Source organism: Suricata suricatta, chromosome 15 (genome assembly GCF_006229205.1).
Source record: "Suricata suricatta isolate VVHF042 chromosome 15, meerkat_22Aug2017_6uvM2_HiC, whole genome shotgun sequence".
NCBI classification, from domain to species: Eukaryota; Metazoa; Chordata; class Mammalia; order Carnivora; family Herpestidae; genus Suricata; species Suricata suricatta.
The window spans coordinates 17,967,309-17,993,266 of NC_043714.1; the positions used below are offsets into that span (position 1 = coordinate 17,967,309).

At 36.0% G+C, this 25,958-nt stretch overlaps 1 protein-coding gene across 1 annotated transcript in view; it reads left to right on the forward strand.

Moving 5' to 3' along the window:
* The window catches only part of C15H8orf34 (chromosome 15 C8orf34 homolog), a 387,313-nt gene that overhangs the window by 338,832 nt on the left and 22,523 nt on the right, over positions 1 to 25,958 (forward strand). The window contains 2 exon segments of the mRNA XM_029923568.1: positions 10,403 to 10,450; positions 21,219 to 21,312. Of these exon segments, the coding sequence (XP_029779428.1) occupies positions 10,403 to 10,450; positions 21,219 to 21,312 (142 nt within the window).

A 25,958-nucleotide genomic window follows, 5' to 3' on the forward strand; every position in this document is an offset into this window, starting at 1 on the left:
ATGATTTGTTAGGGAAACATGTTTCATTCAATGTAGAGAAATGCTTAGTACCATTACTTATCTAAAAATATCAATCTTTTTTTTTAAATTAAAGAAACACGGACTGAGAAGAGGAGAGACATAAAAGTCTTGGTATTTCATGGGCATTGGGTATCAGTTTTCCTGCATGCTCCCATCTGAGTCATAGTTCAGGAAGTTGGTCACCTTAGCCATTTAGCCATTTTGCAAAGACACAAGTTAATTTAATTTTAAAAGAATACATTGTATGTTTGGTTTAAATTATGAGGCTGACATTCACATTTCACTGACCCTGGAGAATTTATGTAGGTACTTTACAGATTCCAAAGTGACATCTATTGATTTTTTAAAAAGCTTAATGGAAGAAAATTTAAAGGCTTAATTATTTCAAATGGTAAAAATCAAAATTGTCAACTGATTCTTATGAGGTCAGTGCTATAATTAGATTAGTTTAAGATTGAATCAGAACAATAAGAGTGTTCTTTAACTACATTTCTAGATATATAACCAATAATTACTTTGTTACATATACTAAACGATTTGGATCAATGAGAGATTAGATATGTGACCATGGAGATGTAGCCAATAGTAAAGAGAGCCTTGTAACATTTCACTCTCATTATTAAGAGTAGCCTTTGTTCCTCATAATTATGCCTGTAAGTATATAGTTTAATATTAGAAATTGCTATTTGTTAGTTTGAAATATATTTTTTGTTACAAAATAGAATACAAATATAGAAAATCACCCAAATCAGGGGCACCTGGGCAGCTCAGGTGGTTAAGTGTCTGTCTCTTGATTTCGGCTCAGGTCATGATCTCCTGATTAATGAGATTGAGCCCCGCATCAGGCATCATGATGACAGCACTGAGCCTGCTTGGGATTCCTTCTCTGCCCTCCCCTGCTTGTGCACGCACTCTCTCTCTTTTTGAAAATAAATATACAATGTTTTAATGTTTTAATGTTTAATTAAAAAAAGAGAAAATCACCCAGATCAAGCATATGACTTAATGACTTATTGTAGTGACAACACTACCCAGGTCAAGAAATGGAATTTTGCTAGACACCCAAGAAGTCCCTCCAGTGGGCCCTGTCCCAGTCATAATCTCTGCCTCTCCCCACAAATAGCAGCTACTCTAACTTACAATCATCAGTTCCTTCCACCTTGAAAGTAGCTTTATCGTTCAAATATGCATCTGTTGACATTACTGTCAACTTTGCCAACTTTTTAAAAATCAAGTATGACTTTAAGTTTCTTTTAATTTATAGGTTCCTCTGCCATTTCTTGCACTTTCTTACAGTTTAACTGTTAAGGAACCCTGCCATTTGATCTGTTGGTTTCTGCAATCTGAATTTTGTTAACTTCATATTCCGGGTACAATTCGACATATTCTTTGGTCCTCTTCAGTCCTTTAGTCCTTCAGTTCCTGCAGAAACTGGATAAAGCTCTCATTTGGCGTAACTAGAGGAGACACGTAATATCTGGTTGTTTCTCATTTTATTATTTTAAAAGCCATTGAAGCTTAATGGCAAACTCTGTTGATTCACTGATAGTTGAAAAGTGGTGATATTTTGATTTTATGATTTGTTTTGTGTTTATTTGTTAGAATGCTTTTGTTAAGAGAATGTTTGCTTCATTTACCATTTGGTTAGCCAGTAATGCAGTTCCATAAGAGGCAGGATACATGCTTGATTTCTCTTCCTTATTTACTAGTTTTCAAGATAATGAATACTTTCCCTACTATCTTCAGAAAATAACCAATTCTTTCTTTAAACTTATTTGATATGTTTCAACCTATGGAAGTTATTGTCATTGCCAAAGCTCAAATTGTTCCATCTCTGATTTGTGAGAGCTTCTTCAAGTTTATTTTTGGGTTACTTGGTTATGTCCTGGTAGTCTCTGATAGCTTCCTTGCTATTGGGTAGCACACGATATTCCAAGTTTATATTTTACATATCAAGCCCCAGATATGGAGTAGGCCAATGTTTTCTTTTTTTTTTTTTTAAGTACTAGTTTCTTTTAGTGAGAAATAATATTTCAAGATCACAGTCTGGGCCCCAGAGATGCTCATTGCTACTGGGTTGATCTAGCCCCTTTGAGTGGACAGTTCACACTGACGCATTCAATTCATATTAGAGAATTCCAAGACTCTTATTTATTTTTTTTAATCTCAGAGAGAGAGAAAGAGTGCAAACAAGGTAGAGGGGCAAAGGAAGAGAGAAAGAATCCTAGCCAGGCTCCACCCTCAGCATGGTGTGGGTCCCATGGCCCTGAGATCACAACCTGAGTCAAAATCAAGAGTCAGTCACTCAACCAACTGAGCACCCAGGTGCCCCAATTGAGTACCAAGACTTTAGTTTAACTTATTATTATTATATCTTTATCTGTTTTCCATACCCACAATTTTGATCTTCATTGAGAAAAGTGATATTAGAATTAAAATATTTCATAATCACTTATTAGTTTTTAAATATTATACACAGAGTCTCAAGATAAAAATGCCAATCCATCAACCAATATAAATACTGAAAACAAAACAAAACAAAACCCCACATATGCTTTCTCTATTCTCTCCCAACTTTTTAATAGTTGTACAAAATCCATATTGTCAGAATATATACCCAATGCACAGTGTATCCTCCCCTTTCAAACTGCCAGGTGCCTCAGGAGAGATGACTCTGTCGTCAATACTCACCATCTGTTCTTACATGTAGGCATGTTGGTTTTTTGAAGGTCATTCTCCACTAGATTACTGGGCTTCCATTTTCTTTCCTTCAGTATCTTAAGTATATTATTTCACTTTTTTACTGGCATAAATCACTGCTGTTAATATCTAATATTAAACTAAATCTCTTCCCCTTACAAGTCATATGAGCTGTTTTTCTAAATGCCCAAAGTAATTTTTTCTTTTTCTTAAAAACACAATAAATTTTCTAGAATTTATCTTGTGGTAGTCAGTCTGTCCAGCTAATTATTGTCAGGCATGCAGTCCAATATGGAATTTTAAATTATTATTTCAGAGAAGTTTCCTGGAATTATATTTTTTGTATCTATTCTGTTCCCTTGCTTTTGTTTTCTTCTTTAGGCTCTTCTATTATCCATATACCATTGACCTTTGGGCAACATCGGTTTGAACTGTGTAGGGCCACTTATACAGGGATTTTTTTTCCCATAAACACAGTACAGTACTGTAAATGTTTTTCTTTTTCTTACCATTTTCTTAATAACTCTTTTCTCTAGCTTGCTTTATTGTAAGAATACAGCATATAATATGTGTCATATACAAAATATTGTTAATTGACTATGTTATTGGCAAGGCTTCCAGTCAACAGTAGGCTATTACTAGTTAAGTTACAGGTGAGTCAAAGGTTATACATGAATTTTCGACTGGCATCAGGGAAGGGAGTTAGCACTCTTAACCCCTGCAGTGTTCAAGGGTCAACCTTATTTCCCCTTCTACCTATCTTCAACATATGTCACTTCACCTAAAATAGGTTTTTAAAAATCCCTTTCTTAATTTCTTTTTAATTAAAAAAAATTCCCTGAAAAATTTTTTGCCTTTTTTTTCTCAACCTTCTTGTTCTCTTAAATTTTTTTTTGATGTTTATTTATTTTTGAGACCAAGAGAAACAGAATGCAAGCAGGGGAGGGTCAGAGATAGAGGGAGACACAGAATCCAAAGCAGGCTCTGGGCTCTGAGCTGTCAGTGCAGAGCCCAACGCGGGGCTCAAACCCATGAATGTAAGATCATGACCTGAGCCGAAGTCGGATGCTCAGCCAACTGAGCCACCCAGGTGCCTCCAAACCTTCTTATTCTCTTAAGGCTTTGTCTTTTGTACTTGTTTCATCTTGTGTCCCTTCTGGTTTAGTCTTTATTTCTCAAAGGTTTCTAAAAACTTCTCTTTCCTTAATTCTGTATCTCTTTATATTTTTTAACAGTCCAATTTTGGGGGCACTTGGGTGACTCAGTCAGTTAGGTGTCCAAAACTTGGTTTTGGCTCAGGTCATGATCTCACAGTTTTGTGAGTCTGAGTGCTGCATTGGGCTCTGTGCTGACAGCATGGAGCCTGCTTGGGGTTCTCTCTCTCTCCCTTTTTCTCTCTGCCTTTCCCTTGTTCATGCTGTCTCTATTTCTCTCAAAAATAAACTTAAACAAAATTAAATAAGTAAGTAAATAAATAATAAAAGGCCAATTTGGAATATTTCCATGTTTCAGTATTATGAAAATAATCATCCATAGCAGTAGATTGCCAAGAAATGATTAAAATATACTCACTAATACATGTTTTTCATATTTCAAGGTGAAAATTTTACTCAGTAACTCTAACAAATCCTCTGATCAGTAGCTTCTTCAATGGGTTTGTTGTATAAGCATTCAATAATAATAATAACTCACTGATTTAAAAAGTGACATAAGGGGCACCTGGGTGGCTCAGTCAGTTAAGCATCTGACTTCAGCTCAGGTCATGATCTCATGGTACCTGAGTTTGAGCCCCCTATTGGGCTCTCTGCTGTCAGTACAGAACCCCCTCTTTCTCTTCCCTTCCTTAGCTCTCACTGGCTTTCTCTCTCTCTCAAAAATAAATAAACATTTAAGAAATTTTTAATAAATGAAGGTGACTTAGTTCTTTTATCCCACTATTTATAAATTTTGACTTGTATGGGATCTACAGCCGTGTAAGATCTACAAAGTGATTGTTTGTCTCTTTATTCATTCATTCTCCAAACATTCTGCCAGGCCCTATACCAGGACATGGGAAGCAAAAATTAATAAAAAATAATTTTTGCCATTCAGCAACTTAGAGTTAAAGGGAAAAGATTGAGCAAGTAACCAGGATTATAGCAGTGATAGGTGTTTTGATAAAGATGTCACAGTGTCAAAAGAGCACATAGACTATAGTTTGAGTAGTGGGGCCAGGGCAGGAAGCAGGAAAACCACTAGGGTATGGGACCAGTGGAGATACAGACATTTACAAAACAGTAATACTGCACTTCACAGTCATATTTTCCATACACTTACACATTCACTATCTCATATGAAACACGACTGTGTGGTTGTCTTGTCCACACTTTATATATGAAGAAACTCTGCTTCAGAAGAAAAGTTGACCCCATGATCTTACAGCTGATAGTTTTGCTGTATTGGCACATTAAACTGTTTTAGAAGAATAAAGGACTACCAATTTCTGCACATGGTAATAGTGAAACTATTAATTATTGCTATGATAAATAAATCAACACATCAGAACAGACACACATGAATAGTGCAATGAATAGTTCAAGGTCAAATGGAATTTTCTGAAAATCAATTGACCAATAATATATGTCTCTATTCTATAAGTCAACATAATTAACTATCATTAACACTAGCATCCATACAGCCCCATCCTCTCATCCTCTCTTCTCTTGGGCAGTGCTCATTGATAAAAGTCAGCACTCTCCCAAACAGGGGGCCTCTCGTTACTGGCTTTACACTCTCCCCACCCTTTTTTGTTTTGCATGTGATTAAAGGGGGGAAAAAAGAATAAATGGAGTTTTTTTCCTTTTTTTTGCAACAGCAAAGTTCCTTTTCAGAAAATAAGAAGAAACACTAAAATGCCTTTAGTAGTTTAAAATACAACATTATTAGTGATAATCATTAATCCCATAATTGCTACTGCCCTTTTCATTCTTTTAAGGTGAATCTCTAAGGCAAGGGCATTATCATAAAGGACTTATTTAGCTTAACATGAAAAAATTGGGAGAAAAATGTATATTGTTCTCATTTTAATTTATTAGTCAGTTATGTGCTTAGGGATTCAATATTATTTGTCCTTTGTGAGGGGACAAATGTGGCTTCTGATAGTGCCTTAGGTTTCTGATTCCTAGTACAAACATAACCTGCAGCTTCAGCGGAACATGAAGGCAGAGTGAAATCATAACATCTTATCTTAAAATGTCACTGTCTTTTAGCTCTTAGCAGTGCTAAAGCAGTCAGGGTAAATGTGTTATTCTCAGAAAAAGAGGTGTCTGTACTTCTGTATTATTGCAACATTTATTCATAAGATCATGGGCAGATTTTCAGAAAAAAATTTACCTAATATGAAAGGACATTGGGGCCAAATAGAAACAGCGCTTGTTAATATGCTTAAGTCTGCAAACAAGTGTAACTATTAATTTATTGACTACATCAATGATCTGAAAGACTTTTGAGCTTTCCAAAAGTGCCCAAGTTACAAACTGCTGCACCCAGCTTTTTACTAATTGAAAAGAGATCGCTGCCTATTCTCTTGGACATCAGTGGTAATTGCTGCCTATAGAGTTTGGAAACCTGAACTTCAATCTCTATAACATCTGCCACAAATTCAGCAGTGCTGTATAAGGATGCAGTTAGAAAACACAACATATAACCATCATGTCAACAGGTATATTACAGGAAATTATAGTATAAAGTTAGGAAATGATACGTGATGTTAATATCTCTGTATCTAAAAATATAGTACACATTTCTGTGCATAGTATAATTGGTGCTCTTCATTGTAATACTTGCGGTTTCATGTATGTACTCTATCATGTCTGGGCTCTTGCATAAAATTTTCTGTGTACCTGGTATGAGCTCTTCTATTTATTCAGCCCCTTCATCTGGCGCATTGACTGAGTCTTCGACTAAGATTAAAAATAGTTTCCTCAAGTTTTAATTCCTCTACTTTGTCTTTTTGATCACACGGATCCAGTGGCTCTAACAGCTTCTAGCTCAAGATATGCTTGTTAAATAAATGGAGGACTAGAAGCCCTTTACCCCTATTTTTTTTTACCATAGCACCTTGGTCTTGCCGATGCCCAGTAACATTTGTTTTATATTCTAATAACCATTTTCTCAAGGTAAATTTTTTATGGTAGGGATTGCTCACCTCTTGTCCCCACACCTAGCACAGTATGTGGCATCCAGTAAGTGCTTAATAAACACTTGTGGAATAAATAATAGGTGAAGTTTTAGTCCCTTGTGTTCAGGTATGCCTTGGCCATTCCTACCAAGCTCACATTCTTCTATGTGTTCTTCTTAAGAAAGTGCTGTCGTGTCAGGATTATTGTTTAATTTTGGTTGAAAAGGTATGAAGAAAGAGCATTCTGGTGGAAGTAGGGGTCTCATGAAACTTTCTTTGGAAGAAATTCATACCAGAGGATTTAGACATAAAAGATTTGTGAATAAGTGTATACCACGGGAAAATGCAAGTCTATATGCATTTTACATAAGGATTTAAGAGATGAATAGAGCATACTGATTTAAATAAGAGAAGCATAGAGTGCCTGGGTGGCTCAGTCAGTTGAACATCTGACTCTTGGTTTTGGCTCAGGTCATGGTCTCACATTTTGTGAGTTCAAGCCCCACATCAGGCTCTGTGCTGACAGCCGCTTCCCCTGCTGGTGTGCACACTCTCTTCTTTCAAAACAAACAAACAAACAAACAAACAAACAAACATTTAAATAAGAGAAGCCTGGTACAATGAAAGGTGGTATTGAATTCAGGAGAGTTTGGGCCTAGTCCTAGCTCTGTCTCTAGTATATTCCCTCTCACTGAGCATATTTCCTTAACTGGAAAATAACTAGAGGAACAATAAGAGCCGTCACCTCTAACAGCCATAATCGCATGCCAAACGGTAAACTGTAATCATATCAGTCTTTATTTTCTCTTTCTCTGAGTTTATATTTTGCAATTCACATTTAAAACATTTTTAGCTCAAGTGTGATTATATTAAGATTCATGCTAGCAAAACTACATTCAGGAGATACATTTTCTTTCTCTCTCTCTCTCTTTCTTTCTGTCTGTCTGTCTTTTTTTCCTCTCCTCTCTGTCTGGCACAGTTTCCACGTATTCTGCTCTTTCCCTCCTTTGCACCTCCCTGTCTGTGTGTCTCGTATCCCTTTTCTTCTCTTTGTTTTTCAGGGATTTTGCATTTGGGTGATTTTTATTTATTTCTGGGTGATTATCAAAATATTAGATTATTAGAGCAACTTGATATTTAAAATACCAGTTATTTTAAATTTAGAAAAGGAGGACTTCAGTTGACAGCTTTCTGCTTTGAAAGAGATTTCATTTCATTAGCGCCCCGAGCAGGGGAAGGAGGAAAGGTCAGCATTTCAACAGTCCCCGGTTAGAAATGCGGAACCTGAGACTGACATATTGAATCAAGCCTTTTGATTGGAGCCATCTATTCTGACCCTAAAATTAGAGATCCTGACATTTTGTTCTTTGTCTTGTGCGTTTGGCCCTGTGCCAAATTTGTAATCCTCTATGCAAAGTGTTCGTTTCCTCTGTATTTTCCTCCTATAGTCTTTTTGCTTCATGCTCCTCATTCATCAGAGCCACCCATGTCAGTGATTTATGAATGGTAGTTACAGCCAAACTCCAGTCTGTGTGGCCTTTGAGACAAATGGTGTTGTGTGGGTTTCTCCATTTCTATAGGATAGGTATTGAAAAGGACGTGGCACTGTGGGAAGAAGCAAGCCTGTTCAAGAAGCCCTATAGTGTACACAGTGCTTTGGTTATATCTGACACTCCAGAAAACCCTCGGTCATTAGCAGGTCTTAGCATAAGACCATGAGTGTCCAGATGAATTGGGAAAACCATTGCACTCTAGCTCCGAGGAGACACACAGCCCTCTTCAGTGAGTACCTGGGGGTGCTCGGCAGTGCCTCGCTGTCAGCGCTCAGGTGGTCAGAGGCCAGCCGGGCAGGCCTCCAACGCTGGCCCCTCCGGAGACAGATCTGTACCAGCCAGCAGTTTGCCACCCTATCTTCTCACCCCTGGCAACCCAGGCAAAGGGAAGGGACACAAAGGGCTGCTTCTGTCACAAGGAAGAGCCAAATTGGAAGATCCCACTGTATTCCTTCTCGACTAATTATCCAAATAAAGGGAGAGAGTATATCAAATCCAACCAGAGAAAGCAGTTTCTCTGAATAAAATTTCCAGCCTCCTCCATATGCTTTGAGTTAAATCCTCACAGTTTGTGGGTTTTATATGGATTTGATTTTTCCTAATAGTTCATATTTTAGCTTAAGTAAATAGAACTGTGCTATCTCTTTGACTGTCATATCTGTTGAAAATCCCACAAGCTTGGAAGCATTTGGAAACATTTAAACTATAGCATACTAATTTTTCACTAGTGGAAACCATGACTTGGAGAAAAAAATATTATACATCTGTGATTTCTAAGCTTTAAGGGAAACCAGTACCTCATTTCTAGCTTAGTTTTTGTTTTGAAATGAGCATTCGTTGTTTTCTTTTTTAAACTCGCTCAAAGTACTTTGGAGTATACATCACAGTTTTTAAAAAATAAAGTAGATTTAATTTTTTTATGTTTTAAACTTTTCATTTCAGTGAAGCAAAGGAGTGTCAGAGTTGAATCTGGTCCTGGCAGAGCTTTGCCCGTACCTAGGCACTTGAAGTTAAGCATTTCCGGGAGCCTCTCTGGCTTTCGTTTCTTTATTCATCACATTGGCAGAGGATGTCTTGCCCTCAAGTTGTGGTGGAAAACCAATTAAATGAGATAATGTATTGAGGATCTTTGAAGAGTTAAAAAGAATGTCCTTAAAAAGTCAGGAACAAATGTAAGCTTTACTCACATTTATTTAGTTATCCTTTAAACATACAAGTTCTCCTCGAATTTATCATTTCATGATATCTCAGGATTTATTTCCAAATGTGTCTGGCCATGTAGTATAAAAATATAACTTATCCAAACCAATGAGTTGTTTGACAATTTTGACCACCAATGTTTAGAAGAATTTGGGATGTATGTTTAATTTGATGTTAAATTCCTATGATTTAAATCTCAGTTATTACAAGGGCCTGATAAAGGTCTCATGAAAAGCACAAATAATGAGAAATTTACTAATAATGTACAAGCAAGGTGAGAAAGAAAGGCTGCATATAAACATTGGGAAAAGACAAGTTAATGAGCCATACTCTTTCCATAAAATACTTTGAAGTCCATGTGGTAGATCTTCATACAGATTTATAGAATACAGAATTAGTGTTCCATAAAATTATAAAAAAGTCTTAATACTTTTTTCTTAAGCTAATATATTTATAAAATTAGTAACAGAAAATTTTGTGGATCTCATTTAGCATTCTGTCCTAAGTTTTAGTTAGCTATTCTAGGTGGTTATTCATTTATGTGACTTAAAATCCACTTAAAAGAAATATTGTTGCCTGGAAAAAATTTTCTCCCTTCAGAGGAGAAAGTCACCAAACTGATAGTCCCAAAAATGTCAACAAGATGGTGGGAGGATAGCAAGGATTTGGTGTTGTTCCCAGGTTTCAGTACTTTCCATGATCCATCTTCTATCCTTCTTTCTTTCTCCTTCCCCTAACTTTGTCAACTTCTATTCCTCTTTGCCTCTAGGGAGAAGCCCCCAGTGGAGGACAGTCACTGAAAAACTACATGGAAGAAGTGAGTTTTAAGAAGTGACTTGTAACATAGTCTGAAATCAGTCTATCATATGGGATGAATTTTGCTTGGGTTTTCTTGATCTGCTGTAGGGCTCCAGTCTATACCCAGGCACTGGTCATGCCCACCAAAACAAGGTGATAAATAATATTTTGTCAAAAGGATGTCTGTTCCTTATTGATAGAGGGATACCTTATAATAAATAATTCAGTAATCCTAAAAACAAAGGCACAACTGCCTAGTGCTATCATATATTTTCACTCACAAACATTTGTTGATATCCTAAAAAATGAGAAACATGTGCACAAAACAATAAGATATGATCATTGCTCTTAATGAACGAACAATCTGTACCAAATTGGAGTTCATTCCTGTGATAAATGTTCATCAAGGACATTACTTGTGCAAGCCATTAAGCAAAGTGCTGTCTTGACAAATAAAATATATAGTAAATTTTTGTTGGAAATCCATTTAGATGTCTGGATTTATTTTGGAGATATCCAAGCATGCTCTATGTCACAAGATGTGCCTTTGGACTGTCTGTAAATGGTATTTGGGGACTTTCAGATAAACCCGTGGCTAGAATCCATAAGACTTGATCTGAAGCCAAACCACTGTGGTCACTAAATTAGCTATCTGAGTCTGTTGTAGGTGAAGGGAACTGGGAAATAGTCTGGTGATGATGTCAAAGAAGTAGCAAATATTTGGTTTGAATATTGCTCCTCAGAAAGATAGAATATTTTTATCTCTAAATAGCTTATTCTTGTGAACATGTATCCATTTAAGATCCAGTCTGAGTGGCCTACTGAACGTGCCACTCAAAACTTCCTCAGAACAGTGTGCCCATACTTAAACTCACACTTGCTTCCAAATACCACTCAGAGAGGAAAATCAGTGTGTAGCACCCCTGTAAGTCTCTCACATCTCTGGTTTGCAAGTTTGGAGCTGGTTGAAGTTTTGCCGAAAGCACCTGGAGAAGACATAACAAAAGGAAAAAAACAGGTTGGCTGTCTGGGTTCAGGTCAGAACAATCACAATATATTGTGATGCAAAAAAATGGAGGTTAGAGAACCAACTTTAAAGTTCACTTTAATGAATTTGATGCAGAGATTGAGTAGAATACCTTAGAGCAATTAATATTTCTGAAAAGCAGCCCACACTATTTTCAGCGTTCCCCACTTGGTGGTGGGGGTGTTGGGCCACCTCTACAAGAGTGGTGCCTGATGCCCTTTGTAACGTGTCCTGCATCAGTCTAGAACTGTTGGAGGAAGAAGGAAATTGAGGTGCTAGTACAGGAAATGGGCTGCATACAAGATGCCAGAACTTTAATTTGTGCAGTTCTTATCTGAGAAAAAGATTCTTATGTGCAGTCTAAACATACATGTTTTATACAACTGTAAATGCTTAATGTGATAACAAGGTTAAGAATTTGTACCATTTTGTTGGAGGTTCTGGCAGAACATTGTTCCTCTGTGTGGTCCTCTTTCTAACAACATGAATAGCACCTTGCATTTTTGGGAGAAACGCAAAATTACATCAGATCCAAAGAATCAAAATCTGTGTTCTAACAAGATCCTCATGTGATCCAAGGCACCCTAGAATTTGAGAAGCACTGCCCTAAAGTGTTCTTTCCATGGTATTTCCACAGAATGACTACATGCATCATGCAAGCCCTTCAATTTTGTATAATACAGGTAAAGAGGAAAATTTTATTAATAAATTTATAGGTTCGGTTTATTCATTTACTCCCAAGAACAATATTTTTGGTTGATTAGGGGTATAAAATCTCCCCCTGGAGCCTGCTTCGGATTCTGTGTCTCCCTCTCTCTCTCTGACCCTCCCCAGCTCGCTCCATCTCTCTTTGTCTCTCAAAAAAAAAAACAACAACAACAACAACATACAAGTATGTGCATGTCCATAAGCATTTTTTAGGAGCTCAGTATTACATAGTTTTGTTTGTTTGTTATTTTTTATTAGAGAGAGAGTGCAAGCAGAGGCAAGGGACAAAAGGAGTGAGAGAGAATACCAGGCAGGCTACATGCTCAGTGCAAAACCGCTTGTGGGGTTCCATCCCAAGACCCAGGGATCATCACCTGAACTGAAATCAAGAGTTGGACATTCAACCAACTGGGTCACCTAGGTGCTCTGACATAGTATTTTTTCTAATATCATTTGATATTTAGATTTAAGCTCTTTTTAAAACCAACGTATGATCATCCTTTACAATAAAACTGTAAGTATGATCTTAATTAGTGAACTATTATTACTGGTTTCCTTTTACAGATATTAACCCATTTGGTCTTTAGGAAATATATACTCAAATCCTTCTCCAGGGAGAACATGTTGAGAAGGTGAGACATAAAATGATAATTTTTCTCTCTCACATTTACTCTTATTTCACGTTTGCTTTCTTTCTGCTTGTTAGTAGAATCAGCAAACAATGAGAAACAATATTTATAAATGTGAGAAGCATTGAAGTTAAAATTGGGCTAGCAAGCATTTGCTTTTATTTAGTATACACTAAAACTCAAATAAACCATAGTGTTTACATTTTTTAATCTATTTAACATTTCTTGTTAAAGTTTGGACAACTTTTTGCAGATCAAAGTCTGCTTTTCTTTATTTAGTCTTATAATTAGACAAAATTATAACCACATGACATCAGACAATATTGTTTAGGGCTAAATTGAAATGATAGGGTTCCTCTACACGTAAAGCTAAAATGGAATTTCCATTCAACATTTTCTGTTTTTTAATGTATTATTTTTCCAGAATAGTATTTGTATTTTTGAACAATTATGAGATGTCTTAAAATAGTCTACTTTTCCTAATCTTCAAAGTCATTATAGTCAAAATTTTTGAAGAAATGATGTGTCCTTCACTTGTAAAACACTTGATAACTCATGTAGGAATAAGAATTTCATGTTGCAGAAATTTCAGCTTTTGAAATAGTACTAACAATTATTCAGAAGACATAGAGAATTTAAAACAGCTTATCAAAATCAACTGCTTCCAAAGGTTGATTGTCACACTTTTTATAGAGAAGCTAATCCATTTAAAATATCACATTTCCCAGATTTATAATTGGAAAGTAGCATACTACACTGGTTACAAATCCCCTAATCATGAGAGGTTTATTCATTTAAATGTATATGCATCAGAAAAGTGTTGTCAATGGGTCACACTAAAATGGGTGAGAAGCTGTAAAGAACTGAAGACTGAAGTTAATGATTTTTTGGGAAACTTTTTAAAGAGCAATTTAGAGCAGTAACTCACGTCTTTAGGAAGCTGGCTGGTGAAGGCCTGAGGCAACACCCTGGACCGTGTGGACTAACTCCAGGTGTCAAATGGCAGCTTGGCAATCACTAAGCGTGTCAGACAGGGAAATCACAGCACATAAAGAAGCAGGCAGTTCCTTTTCCAAAGCTGTGGAGGTTGGTTTTGCCAGCTCTACCATCTGAAACTGAAAGGGGATCTATTCTATGCAACACAGTATCTTAAAATCACTTCTCATGCCTATTCTGACCTGTTTTGTTTCTCCTGTGTTATACTGTTGTGTGATGGCAACTGTCATGAATTTCCAATTGTACTTCGTGGAAAGTGTATGACATTATCAGGTCACAAATAAGATACGGTTTACTTTTTATTATGCACAGGGATTCATGCTTCAAATACTGATACTATTTTTTACTAACATAGTTTCATTCACTTAAGAAAGGAGAAAACAAGAATTTTTTTCAAGAAAACCCTATCTTGACTTCGACATTCATTTAGAACTGTTACATGTTGTTAAAGGATAAGATTTTTTTTAAGTCCTAATCATGGCTTTCATACAGATATAAAATGGACAAATATCAAAGATTTATTTGACTTATTCAAAGGACAATTTAAAGTTGGGAATGGTGAAGTTATAAAAAGATACAAAAATTGGCAAAACGGACCAATCTCTGTAGGGTAACAATCAATTACATTCAAATGGATACAATGTGTGGACTAGAATCATTTGCACTACTGCCAATTTCTATAAATGATATCTACGAAAAGTCTGTGAATGTCTCAGAGCCTTCACAGAATCAGGTAACTAGGACATGCTGGAAAAAATAATTTTTTTTTCATTGTCTATGCTTAGTAATCTCTCGTCCATTTCAAAGCCTTACACTTTTATCCCATAATTTCCTTGAAGAGAAATGTCACCAAATGGAATGAATTAGGACATAAAATGGAGCATGATCCCAGTGCACAGTGTAGTACAGCAAATTTATCAGATAAATTTATTTTAGCACCTTGCACTTATTTTGTAATGTTTTTCACAATATACTGTATTTTTCTAACTTCGTCATTATGTTTTTCTGTTTTTTTTCTCAAATCCTATGAGTTCAAACTTATAACTTCCTAAACGTATTACTTCCCTCTTCTTATGATTTAATTGACCTTTCACAGTTCCCAAAAGAAAGGGCTGCAAAAAAGTATAATTTACTAAAAAATTATGGATCTCAGTCTGAGAATACATTTCATTAACAAATAGAAAAAGAAAGGTATTTTGAAACTTTATAGCCATACCTCAGTGATATTGTGGGTTCAGTTCCAGACCACTACAATAAAGAAAATACTGCAATAAATTTGGTCAATGAATGTTTTGGTTTCACAATGCATATAAAAATTATGTTTACACTGTATTGTAGTCTATAAAATGTGCAATAGCATTATGTCTTTTAAAAGTATATACTTTAATTTAAAAACACTATTGCTAAAAAATGCTAACCATCACCTGAGCTTTCAGCAAGTCATAGTCACTGATCACAGATCTCCATAACAAATATCATACTAATGAAAAAGTTTGAAATATTGAATTACCAAAATGTGACACAGAGACATGAAGTGAGCAAATGCTGTTGGGGAAATGGCACTGATAGACTTGTTCCACAAGGTTGCCACAAACCTTCCATTTGTGAAAAACACAATATCTGGGAAACACAACAAAATGAGGTATGCTTGTATTAATTTAAGTATGTAAATTATAAATAGTGAAATTCGTTTTAATGGAATTGTAGGATTAATTCTTTGTCAGAGCAAGCAGTCTGTTAAATGTACCTAAAGTGGAGGGTAATTTTGTTTCACTTTACATGCAACATGCTTCAGGGATTTTTATTTTATATAGATCCTATGGTTATAGAACTAAAATGAAAGTGATTTATCCTTTTCGGAAGATGGAAGCTGATGTTTTGTGTATTGTTTGCATATTTAACCAAAGGGAGAGGAATATTCAATTATCTCAGAAATGGAGTATCCAACAGGGAAAGTTTAAGTAAAAGTGCATTTTTCCCCCTCTAAACATACTGAACTTTCATGGCCACAGATGACATAAATCACTGATTGATTGGATTTAGAGAACCCAAAAATAGGCTGTCCACATGGAAGAATAATGCTGCTGAAGTTTATAAAGCACTTACTCTGTTGGCAGATAAAACGATATGTTGATATACGCCTAGCAACTGTTTTCCATGTGATGCATGTCACCATTTCTCACCGCTCCTAGTCCCTGGATATTTACATACTTATGGTGAAAGTGTTTTAGAAAAAGGATGAATGGCATTTCTTCTAAAAGCAACCCCAGAACTTGCTCTTGGGTGTATGGAACAATTTGTTCGATGGCCAGACACAGTTTAATATTCCTCTAGAAGAATTGTTAAGCAAGTTGGCAAAGGAGAACTTATCAGCTACTGTTTTTAAAAATATTCAAGATTTCAGCTTCTTGACCCCATCAAAAAGTCTGATGGGTTCTAGTTTGAACTCATAGTATTTCCTGTTGGCATTGATAAAGCAAACAGGTGCATTACATTATTAAACTCTATTTCAGGGAAAACCAAAGTAAAACATTTAAATGATCTATTAATAGTAATGTTTGTACTATATCACTCCAACAACTCACGATTTTAGAGTTCTTCCCAAACTACATGTTTTCCTGAGCTAATGTTCCATTTTTACTTTATTATAATTTACAGCCAATAAAGAATCACTGAATGTTTATTATCTCTTTAGGAGTAAAGCCATTAAACCTGGAAACCAATCGATAGGATTGCTTAATATTCTGAACTTGTATGGGAAAAAGCAACACAATTGACTTATTATGTCTTTTCTTATGAAAGCAGGTTTTAGTATTTGGAATAAAAAGGTAAATAGCCAAAATGCTTTTTTGACCTAAAATATTTTTTTCATGGTCACTTTAAAATTTTATGTTTTAAATGAGTAAGATTTAGCCATTTTGCCTTTAATTTATAAAACCAAAAGGGTATTTCTCATGGTTCTTTTTTAACATCAAAAATTGTGTGTTCTCTTTTTGATAATCTGCAGGGATGTGAGCTCACTCTCTGCTACAACAAATGTCTGTTGTCCTGTATACTGTTGGGGAGTTTTAAATCTAAGACGTTTTTTTCATTTATGCTGTTTCTTAGGTATGGCCCTGCAAGACCAAATCCAATAATTGAGAAAATTGAACAAAAAATAAGTTAAATTCTAACAACAGATTTATACCTGAAGTGTATTTTTCAGGATTAACTATCCTTACAATAGAATATCTAGTGCTGGCTGTCTAAAGAATCTAGACCTAGCAATTTACCCTTGTGAAATAATAGAGATCATCTTATCTAGTACCTTCATCCACTCCATTCTATCCCAAGAGGAGAATTGACATTCCTAAATTAACCATGGTAAAAAACTGTGACTCTCAACCCTTGAGGCAAAGACTTGTCAGTGCAAAGCTGTCTCTTATTTGATAGCAATATAAGTTTTTGTTTTCATTTTTTTCTAGTTTTATTGAGAACTAATTGACATACATTACTGTGTAAGTTTAAGGCAGATAGCATAATGGTGTGATTTATATATATTATGAAATGATGACCACAATAGGTTGAGTTAACATTCATCATTTCATATAGAGATGATAAAAAGAAAAAAAATATTCTCCTTGTGATGAGAACTGTTAGGAACTACTATTTGGAATTTAAGTTTTAACCTGATTAACAGACTATTTTCGAGTTGCTAGTACTAAAAAAATGTACTTTTATTTTAAAATTGAAAGTCACTTAAAACTGTTGTTTTGCTTATTTTAATTTTTAAATAAACGTTTTTATTTTAGAGCAGTTTTAGGTTTATGGAATTGTTGACAAGATAGTGCAGAGAGTTTCTATATATCTCTCATCCAGTTTTAATTGTCATTAATACCTTATATTAGTATGATACATTTGTCACAATTAATACTGATACATTATTAGTAACTAAATCCATACTTTATTCAAGTTTCCTCAGGCTTTTTCAAATGTCTTTTTTCTATCCCAAGATTCCACCCAAGATATTATATTACATTTGTAGTTATACCTTTAGGCTTTTCTGGGTTGTGACAAGTACTCAGATGTTCCTTGTGATTGATGATGGTAAGAGTTTTGAAGATTATTGGTCGTATATCTTGTTGGTTGTTTCTCAGTTGAGATTTGTGTGCTATTTTTCTAATGGTTACATTGAGATGATGTGTTTAAGATGGAAAACCTTAGAGGTCAACTTCCATTTTCCTCACATCATATCAAAGGTACATACATACTATGAATTATTGCTATTGATAGTCACCTCAATCACTTGGCTTTAGATAGTGTTGGTCAGTTTTCTCCACTGTAAAGTTAGTCTTTTGGCCCTCTTTTCCATATTGCACTCTGGTAGAAAGTGACTACACATAGCATGCACTTATAGATTGGGAAATTATTCTCCACCTACTTAAGAGCAGAGTATCCATATAAATTATTTGAAATAGTTTTGCATAGAATATATATCTATTCTTACCTAATAATTTATTTAGTCATTTATTTTTATCAGAATGGATTCGTAGATACTTATTTATATTGCATAATAACCAATGCTACCTTATTTATTTTGTGGTATAACTTGTCCTAGCTTCAGCCATTGATAGATTTTTTACTTGGCTCTTTTGTCCCTTTGATACATCCCCATTATCATGTGTGTGTGTGTGTGTGTGTGTGTGTGTGTGTGTGTGTGCATGTGTGAACACTGTCTTGCTTTCTGACACTACAAGATGCTTCAGGCTTACCTTGTATCTATTCTGCCTTAGTCCTAGAATCAGTCATTTCTTCAAGAGTTCTGATTCTTTCATTAGAGAATGGTATCAGAAACCAAGATATGGGTGGTAGCTATGTTTTTTGCTATTGAGATGTCATCACTTCTAAGCCCTCTGCTGGCAGATTAGGGAGATATATGTGTCTATAGTAATCCATGTATACATCAATATTCATAAATATTTCGATATGTAGCCTTCTGTATATATAGTGAGCTCAACAAGAGTTTATACTGACATCTTCAACTCTAATACATTATACATGGATCAGTCTAGCCTTCCTTTCTATAAACTCCCACTTCAACAGTGAGAAATTTGGCTTCCAGCATCTGTTATCCATTAACTTCATTGTCCAGTTCCAGAATACATGTTGGTAACTTCACAACTGTTAACCTGTATGTACATGGAAAACAACTTTATCCATTAGTATACAGTATTTGTGCAGAGTTGTTTCTGGCTTTGGTTTGACAGACTCCATTCATTTTCAAAGCTACTTAGGTTAGCACCTTATTTGCTCACCCCTCGGTTACATTTCATACATCTGTAATGCATCTAGATTGTTGGTTAGTATTTTGCTTTCCATCTTGGGACCCTCCAATCTCCTAAGTGATTTTTTGGTAGCCATGCATTGAAGAAAAAAGTTCTCAGACACTTAGACTGAGCGGACATGCAGCCCGTGAAACAGCAGCAGCAAACTGCACATAGACTTTGTTTCATGTTCTCCAGGTATAAACATCAAAGACTGTCAAAGCATGGGAGGAAACACAAGAGCCTCCAGACATAGACCAAACACACATCTGGTGTTTATGGGAAAGCAGGCAGGGAAGATGTGTAGTTTCAAGGACTGCTAAGCAATTACACTGGTCTGTAGCTCACTGGCTCCTGGGAGATCCTGGGGCTCTGTTCTCATAGTGCTGCAGCATTAGACAGCCTTGAGACCCGAACATCACTGATGTTTCAGCAATTACTCCATTCACTTTCCCAAGGCTTACAATACACTCTCTGGAAATAACTCCACACCTTTTATCATTTGCATACCCTAAGTTTTACTTTATTGTGTGAAGTATTATAGGTTTTGACAAAAGCTAGTGTCTTGTGTTTACCATTATAATATCAGAATAGTTTCACTTCTCTGAAATATCTCCTCTGATTCACCTATTCAAACTCCTGTCCCCCTCCCAAACTCTAGAAAGATTGTGCCTTTCTGACACTCTGTATTGGGACTAAACATTTCTAGAGTTAACTGTCACCATCAAGGGAGGACAGATATGATGTTTCCTTCATACAGGAGTTGTAAGCAAAGTGGTCATTTAATACTTGGTGATTTCCACTTTCAGGAGTCGTGGGTCCTTATTTGTATCTTGATAGTATTTAAACAAAATGAACAAAATACCCCAAGTTACCGAAAAAAATTACTAAAAAAGCAGGAGGTAATGGATGGATTTGAGACACCAAGACAGTAAATTGATAGGTCATATTAATTTTGTTTTAAAATTTGAAAATATGTTTGAAAACGTTTTCTTAATTCATGGCTCAATAAGTTTGAAACTGAAAGGTGACAAAAGTTATCCATGTCCTTAGGGACATTCCAGATTATTTTTGAGGGAGGGGGATATAAAAGGACAATTACTATGCAGTAATTGTTACGTTGGTACAATGTGCACATGACAGAAAACAGGAATAGATTTGTCTTCCCTCAGGGAAGACAGTAGGGAGAACATCTGAGCCTTGGGAGAAGTGTTAATGTCTGAGACAGATAAATAAATGTGGTGTATTCTAGGCAGGAAGTAAAACATCTTGGTGTATCAAAAGCTGACAAAATTGAGGAGCTACCACTTAACTATATCTCAAGAGCAAGGGTAACTGAGGTGAGATGGGGATGGAAGGGGTGGTACGTCAGTGTAGACCAGGATGGGTCAGGAGAGGTTTGGAGTTTAGATTTTATCCTGAGAACTGTGAAGCCCCTGAAGGATTATGAAAAGGTAATGAGTACATCACATGACATCTTAAAACGCCCACTCTGACACAAAGCTGATGGGGAGAATTAGGAAGGGTGTGGCCCTTGACCCTAGAAAACTTCATAGATGGCTATTACTGTAGTCAGAATGGGAGATGATGAGGGCCTGGTTTAGGGCAATGAAAGAAAGCATAGAGCAAGAAGGAAGTATGAGAAATATAGTGATAAAAATAAGGAAGTAAGAAGTGGAAGAAGGCAGTGAAAGGTAAGCTGAGAATATTCTCTAAATCCTACTAATTTTTATTCTCATTAAAAGGAATTTGAAACTTTGATGGCAAACAGGCACATTGTGTACAATTTTATATTGAATATTTCATTGTTGTATTCCTAGGCATGATTGCCAAGATTTCCATAAAAGTGTTAATTCAGGAAGGAACAGAGTCTAGATATTTCTTCTTTTTAAGACATTAAATCTTATTAAAAGGAGAATATAAAAAAATGAGTTCAGAGTTAGTGCATGTCTTTGACATGAAAATGAATTTAAACTTAGGACTCTTTTCTGTTGTGAGAAAGTCTCTCTCTCTTTCTCTCTCTATTTGGACATATAATTCATAGAGACTAAAATGTTCACCCATGTTGATATTCATGATATCCATCTAGAGTTTTTAATCCAGAATGAACTTTGTCTTCGGCAGGACGAATCTTTAAAGCAACTGCAAGTAGTTCATCAGCCGTGGATCTTGCCAAGTGACACAGAAAGTGATGGAGTAGAAGCAGAACAAGATAAACGTGAGTAGACGTTGCTAGTAGACGTCGCTGTTTCCTGACAAACTGCCTTTAGCTAAAGGAAATCCACAAGGAAGGCACTTCTTGTTCATAACATTACACATCAGCAAAAAATGCAGGCTTGTTTAGGGAAACCATGCAAAGATAAGCTCTACCTCAGGTTAAATGTTGATTCCGTGATTATTTCATTGTGGTGCAGAGTCCTACAAGCTGACCCTGCAAGAAAGAGTATATAATACCTCAAAGGAAGCAAATTATTCTTTTTGAAGATTAACAAAGAATGTTCATTTGGAATATGACTCTTCTATGAATATTGTGAAATTATAGCAGTGATAACGTGTGATCATCAAACAATTTTGAAGTATGTTAGGATCATCTCATCATTATTGTATGTGACATTATCATTATTGGTTAAATAAATAAGTGCATGGACAGAGAAACCAAGGTTGCAAAACAAAGAATATTATCGCAATATTTAAAGCATATTAAATACATAACTATTTAAATCGCTAGGTTATAATCATAACCAAAAAAATGGATTACTACAATTTGGCATCACTTAGTGTGTGCTTTCCTGGGGCTTACGGACATTGTCAGATATATGGGCTCAGTAATCCAGGTGAGAGGTTGGAGTTTGGACTATCTGGAAATAATATCACTTAAAAAATAATAACATACCCAAATTTAATTTTTTAAATCAATGGTAACCTGCAGAGTAGAATAAAAATTGTAATTGATAATGGAGCTCTCATGATAATTGGTGTGAAGTGATTCATTAACAATTCCCCTAAGCCACAGCTACCAGAAAGACCAATATGTTACACAGCTAACATTACAATTCTGTACTTAGGGGGATCTAGGAAATTACTCGTCTGGGTTAAAACCCCCATACAAAAAATCTTATCCCACTTCTATAGCTGTTAGCTTATGTGGCCAGAAGGAACACAGCCAGGACTAAGGGCAGAGTGCTCAGGTGAGAACAGGCATGCAGAGAAAGTGTCACTCAGCTAGTACAGTCAGAAACACAGTGAATAAATAACATGGTCACATTTTACAGATTCTATTGGAGGGAAACAACATCTTCAGACAACAACTGGTGACTCAGAAAGTGGGCTGTATGTTAAGCAAATGCAAAAATAAAGTTAATATTTTGAAGATCTTCAAGGCAAGGAACACTTTTAAGTAAGTGTTCCTAAGTAAAATGATCTAGGAAAAAAGCAGCATGAGATACAAAGAAGAGAATCTCCTAAGTAGGAAAGCATTAATAGTGGCCCCAAACTTTCTTGCAAACAAATGCAAACCCACTTATACGCCCTGTCTACTCTTGAAATGCCCAACAATGAACCACCAGAGTCCAGAGTCAAAGCCAAGCGGCAAGGGTCGTTTATTGCAGGTTCGAACCCGGGATCTCTGCACTCTCCACGCCGATAGAGCGGGGAGAGAGAGAGCCCCGAGCAGGCGATTTACACTCTTTTTTATAGGCAGATACAAACAAGTTTGGGGCGTTTTGTAGCACAAGCATTGGTCAAAGTTAAGGTTTAAACACTCAGCATCTTTTGATTGGGTCCCGCCATAACTTAACACTAATATTCCCTGCCCTGTTATCAGGCTTTCCAGCTGACCTTCCCTGACCATCTGGCCGTTCCTACCCAGCCATCTGGTTGTTCCCACCCAGGGTGTTGCCCCCCAAGCATCAGTACAGAAGCAGAACAAGCAGGGCGGGTCCAGTTTTAATTTTCTCAGAAATAGCACAGACCAGCTAAGTCTTGATCTGTCTAGGTCTAATTTTAAGGTTTTGGGCTTCTCACTCTCCACTTATTCAAATATACATAAACTCTCATTCTACACTTTGGTTTTAATCATTTTCACCATATCCTCTTGAGGCCTTAATAAATTTTGTGTAAAAAAAAAAAAAAGCCCTTCAAAGTAATGTGTATTGTATAAAGACAGTATATATAATTTTGCTCTTCTAGAGTCAACACACAGGTGGCTAAAGTGAGGAAGTCAAGGTAAATAACATCCTTGAAGGATGCACAGTGTGTTCATTTTATGAGTGGGCTATAACTTACAATGAGCTGAAATTTAAAAGAAAGAACACAGTCGGCCAAAAATAGTGTGCTGGGAGCCACACCAGCCTTGCTGGATGACACGGTCACAGTAAGGAAATGGCAGACATAGCACGGCTCCTGCCACAGGGGCGGAAGCTGGCATCTCCTTCTGTAAACTCATTGCTCCTGTAAAATTAAGCCTGTTGGTATTGATTAGGCCTCACAATGTTCCAAATCAGACTGATATTCCCCAGAAACCTCATGGGAGAAAGCATATTCCCACCTCTATGAAGAGGAAGTTAAACGAGACACTGCAGATGTTTGTCAGAAAGGCTCTTCTATTGAGCTTCACAAACTTAAGACATGGAAATAAAGGGGGTTAAAGAACACAAAGATAATGTTTACCCTGGCCCGGAGACAGAAGCCCAACTTAGGAAATAGAAACAAGAGCCAGGCACAAGTTACTGCGCATACATATGCTAATTTGGTGCCCATTGTGAGGATAGGTAAGAGTAGTTACGATTTAAACTTATATGCAAAGGCCGGCTGGTCTAGGGCACCTGTGGCGCTTACACCTTCAACATCAAAGAACAAGGTTGACAAAAGGTTTACTTACTAACCATCTCGAATGTATTCTTCCTCTTGTGAGCCAAATAGAATGCCTCCTAGCCCTGTCTATGACTGAATTTTAGCATCATTGTTATAAAATGTGTTTGCTATCTGCTTCTCACTGAAAACATCCTGCTATCTTCTTAGTTGTAAGATTTACTACCTGTTCAAACAAATGTGTATGTTGTCTGCTTTTCACTGAGAATATCCTGTTATCCTATGATGTGTAAGTTACTTCATTGTAATTAGAATAGTTCTGAAGAAATGCCTCTGTAAAACCTGTTTCTGCACCCTTTTCAAAGCACTGAGAATTATTTGTAAAAGTTCCACCTTTTGATGTCATAAGTCTATAAATAAAGGTCCAAGACCTGGCTAGGGAGGAGATACAGGAGCTACAGGAGATATAAGGAGTTAATAGGAGATACAGAATACAGAGGAGATAGATACAGGAGGAGTTAAGAAGGAGATACAGAAGCTAAGGAGGAGATACAGGATACAGGAGATGCAGGAGATAGAATAAGAATGTCAGGCTGGACCAATTAAGAAACTGCGCTGCGTGAGTGTCTCTTCATTGCTCTTCATCAGTCGCTACCCCTTCAGGGAGCCCTGGACCCGCCGGAGCGGGCCTCCGGCAATAGTGTATTTAATCCATGTGCAAATTTAGACTGATTTTTTGTCCTTAAATCCATGTATCTCCAATCAATATTAAGTCTAAAAAATAGCTTAATAATGCAAAGGAGATGAAAATCTCCCAAACTTTCTTTAACCCTAGTCATCTAATCATACTGCTTTGCTGCATATAGTTTCACACGAGTTTGGTAAGTTGTAATAATTTCCTCTTCTACTAGGATGCAAAGAATTTGAGAGAAGGAATCTGTTTGTTTATTTGTTTTTATCATAATAAGAACTCAATAAATATCAGAAGAATGAATGAATGAGTGAATATATTTGTTTGATACTTTCTAATTCATTTATCAGGACAGTTGGAAATTTTTACAAATAAAATGAATAATAATTGTGACTGAATACTTGTCATAAAATTATTTACAGTTTTTAAAATTTTAATATTGGATTAATGGTTTAGCTATGGCTTTTGCCATATAGTCTACCAATCACTCTAAAAATAGCCATTCCTGAACTCTCCTAACCATAGACCTAGCACCAAAAATATTTGATTTTAGCAATATTGTACTTGGAGGTGACCCTTGACAACGGTAAATTGTTTGAAATAAAATCAGCATTTAAAAATAATGAGGTAGTAAGAAGAGCCATCTGGGAGTGGAATGCGCCCTAGCAGCGCAGCCAAGCTCTGAGCACAGAGATGCAAACACTCTCGAGAGCAGCCATCCAACCTTGAGGTGCAGGGGCAAGTGTAAGAAGAAGCCACTGAGGCACTAGCTTCTCCACTGGCATGTGTACTCAGAGCATGTGGTTTGTGAAAGAGCTGGCAAGATAATGTATCTACCTCTTGATTTTCTCAGTGAAAGAAAATGAATGACATAAATAAATATGAACCCAATATCTGATTTAGAGTCTAGAGGCTCATATATTAGATATTTATGAGTGAAGAAAAGGACAAGATTCATTCTTCCAAAAGTAACACCTGTTTCTTGACTCAGCTTTCTATAAATTATACCTAGGTAATTTTATAGCATTTTCTCATTTCTCCTGAGACAAAATTATCATGGAAGAAAGTTTCCAAATAATGTCAGGATCTTTGCAGTAGTGCATATTTCCTATTACATCATTTACAAATCAAACAGCTCCAATAAGTTTTATAAAAGAGCACCTTTTAGGAAAAGATGTCTCGAATAATCAAATAGGAAGCTTTAAAAACTTTTATTATAAGTAAGATAAGCAGAAACCTTAACTAGATTTTTTATTCTGCTTTTGTTTAAAAATATAAATCACAATTTTAAAAACCTCATGTTAGAAGTATGTTTGTTTTTAATCTCTCAGACTATAGTGTGAAGTCATAAATAACTCATGTCA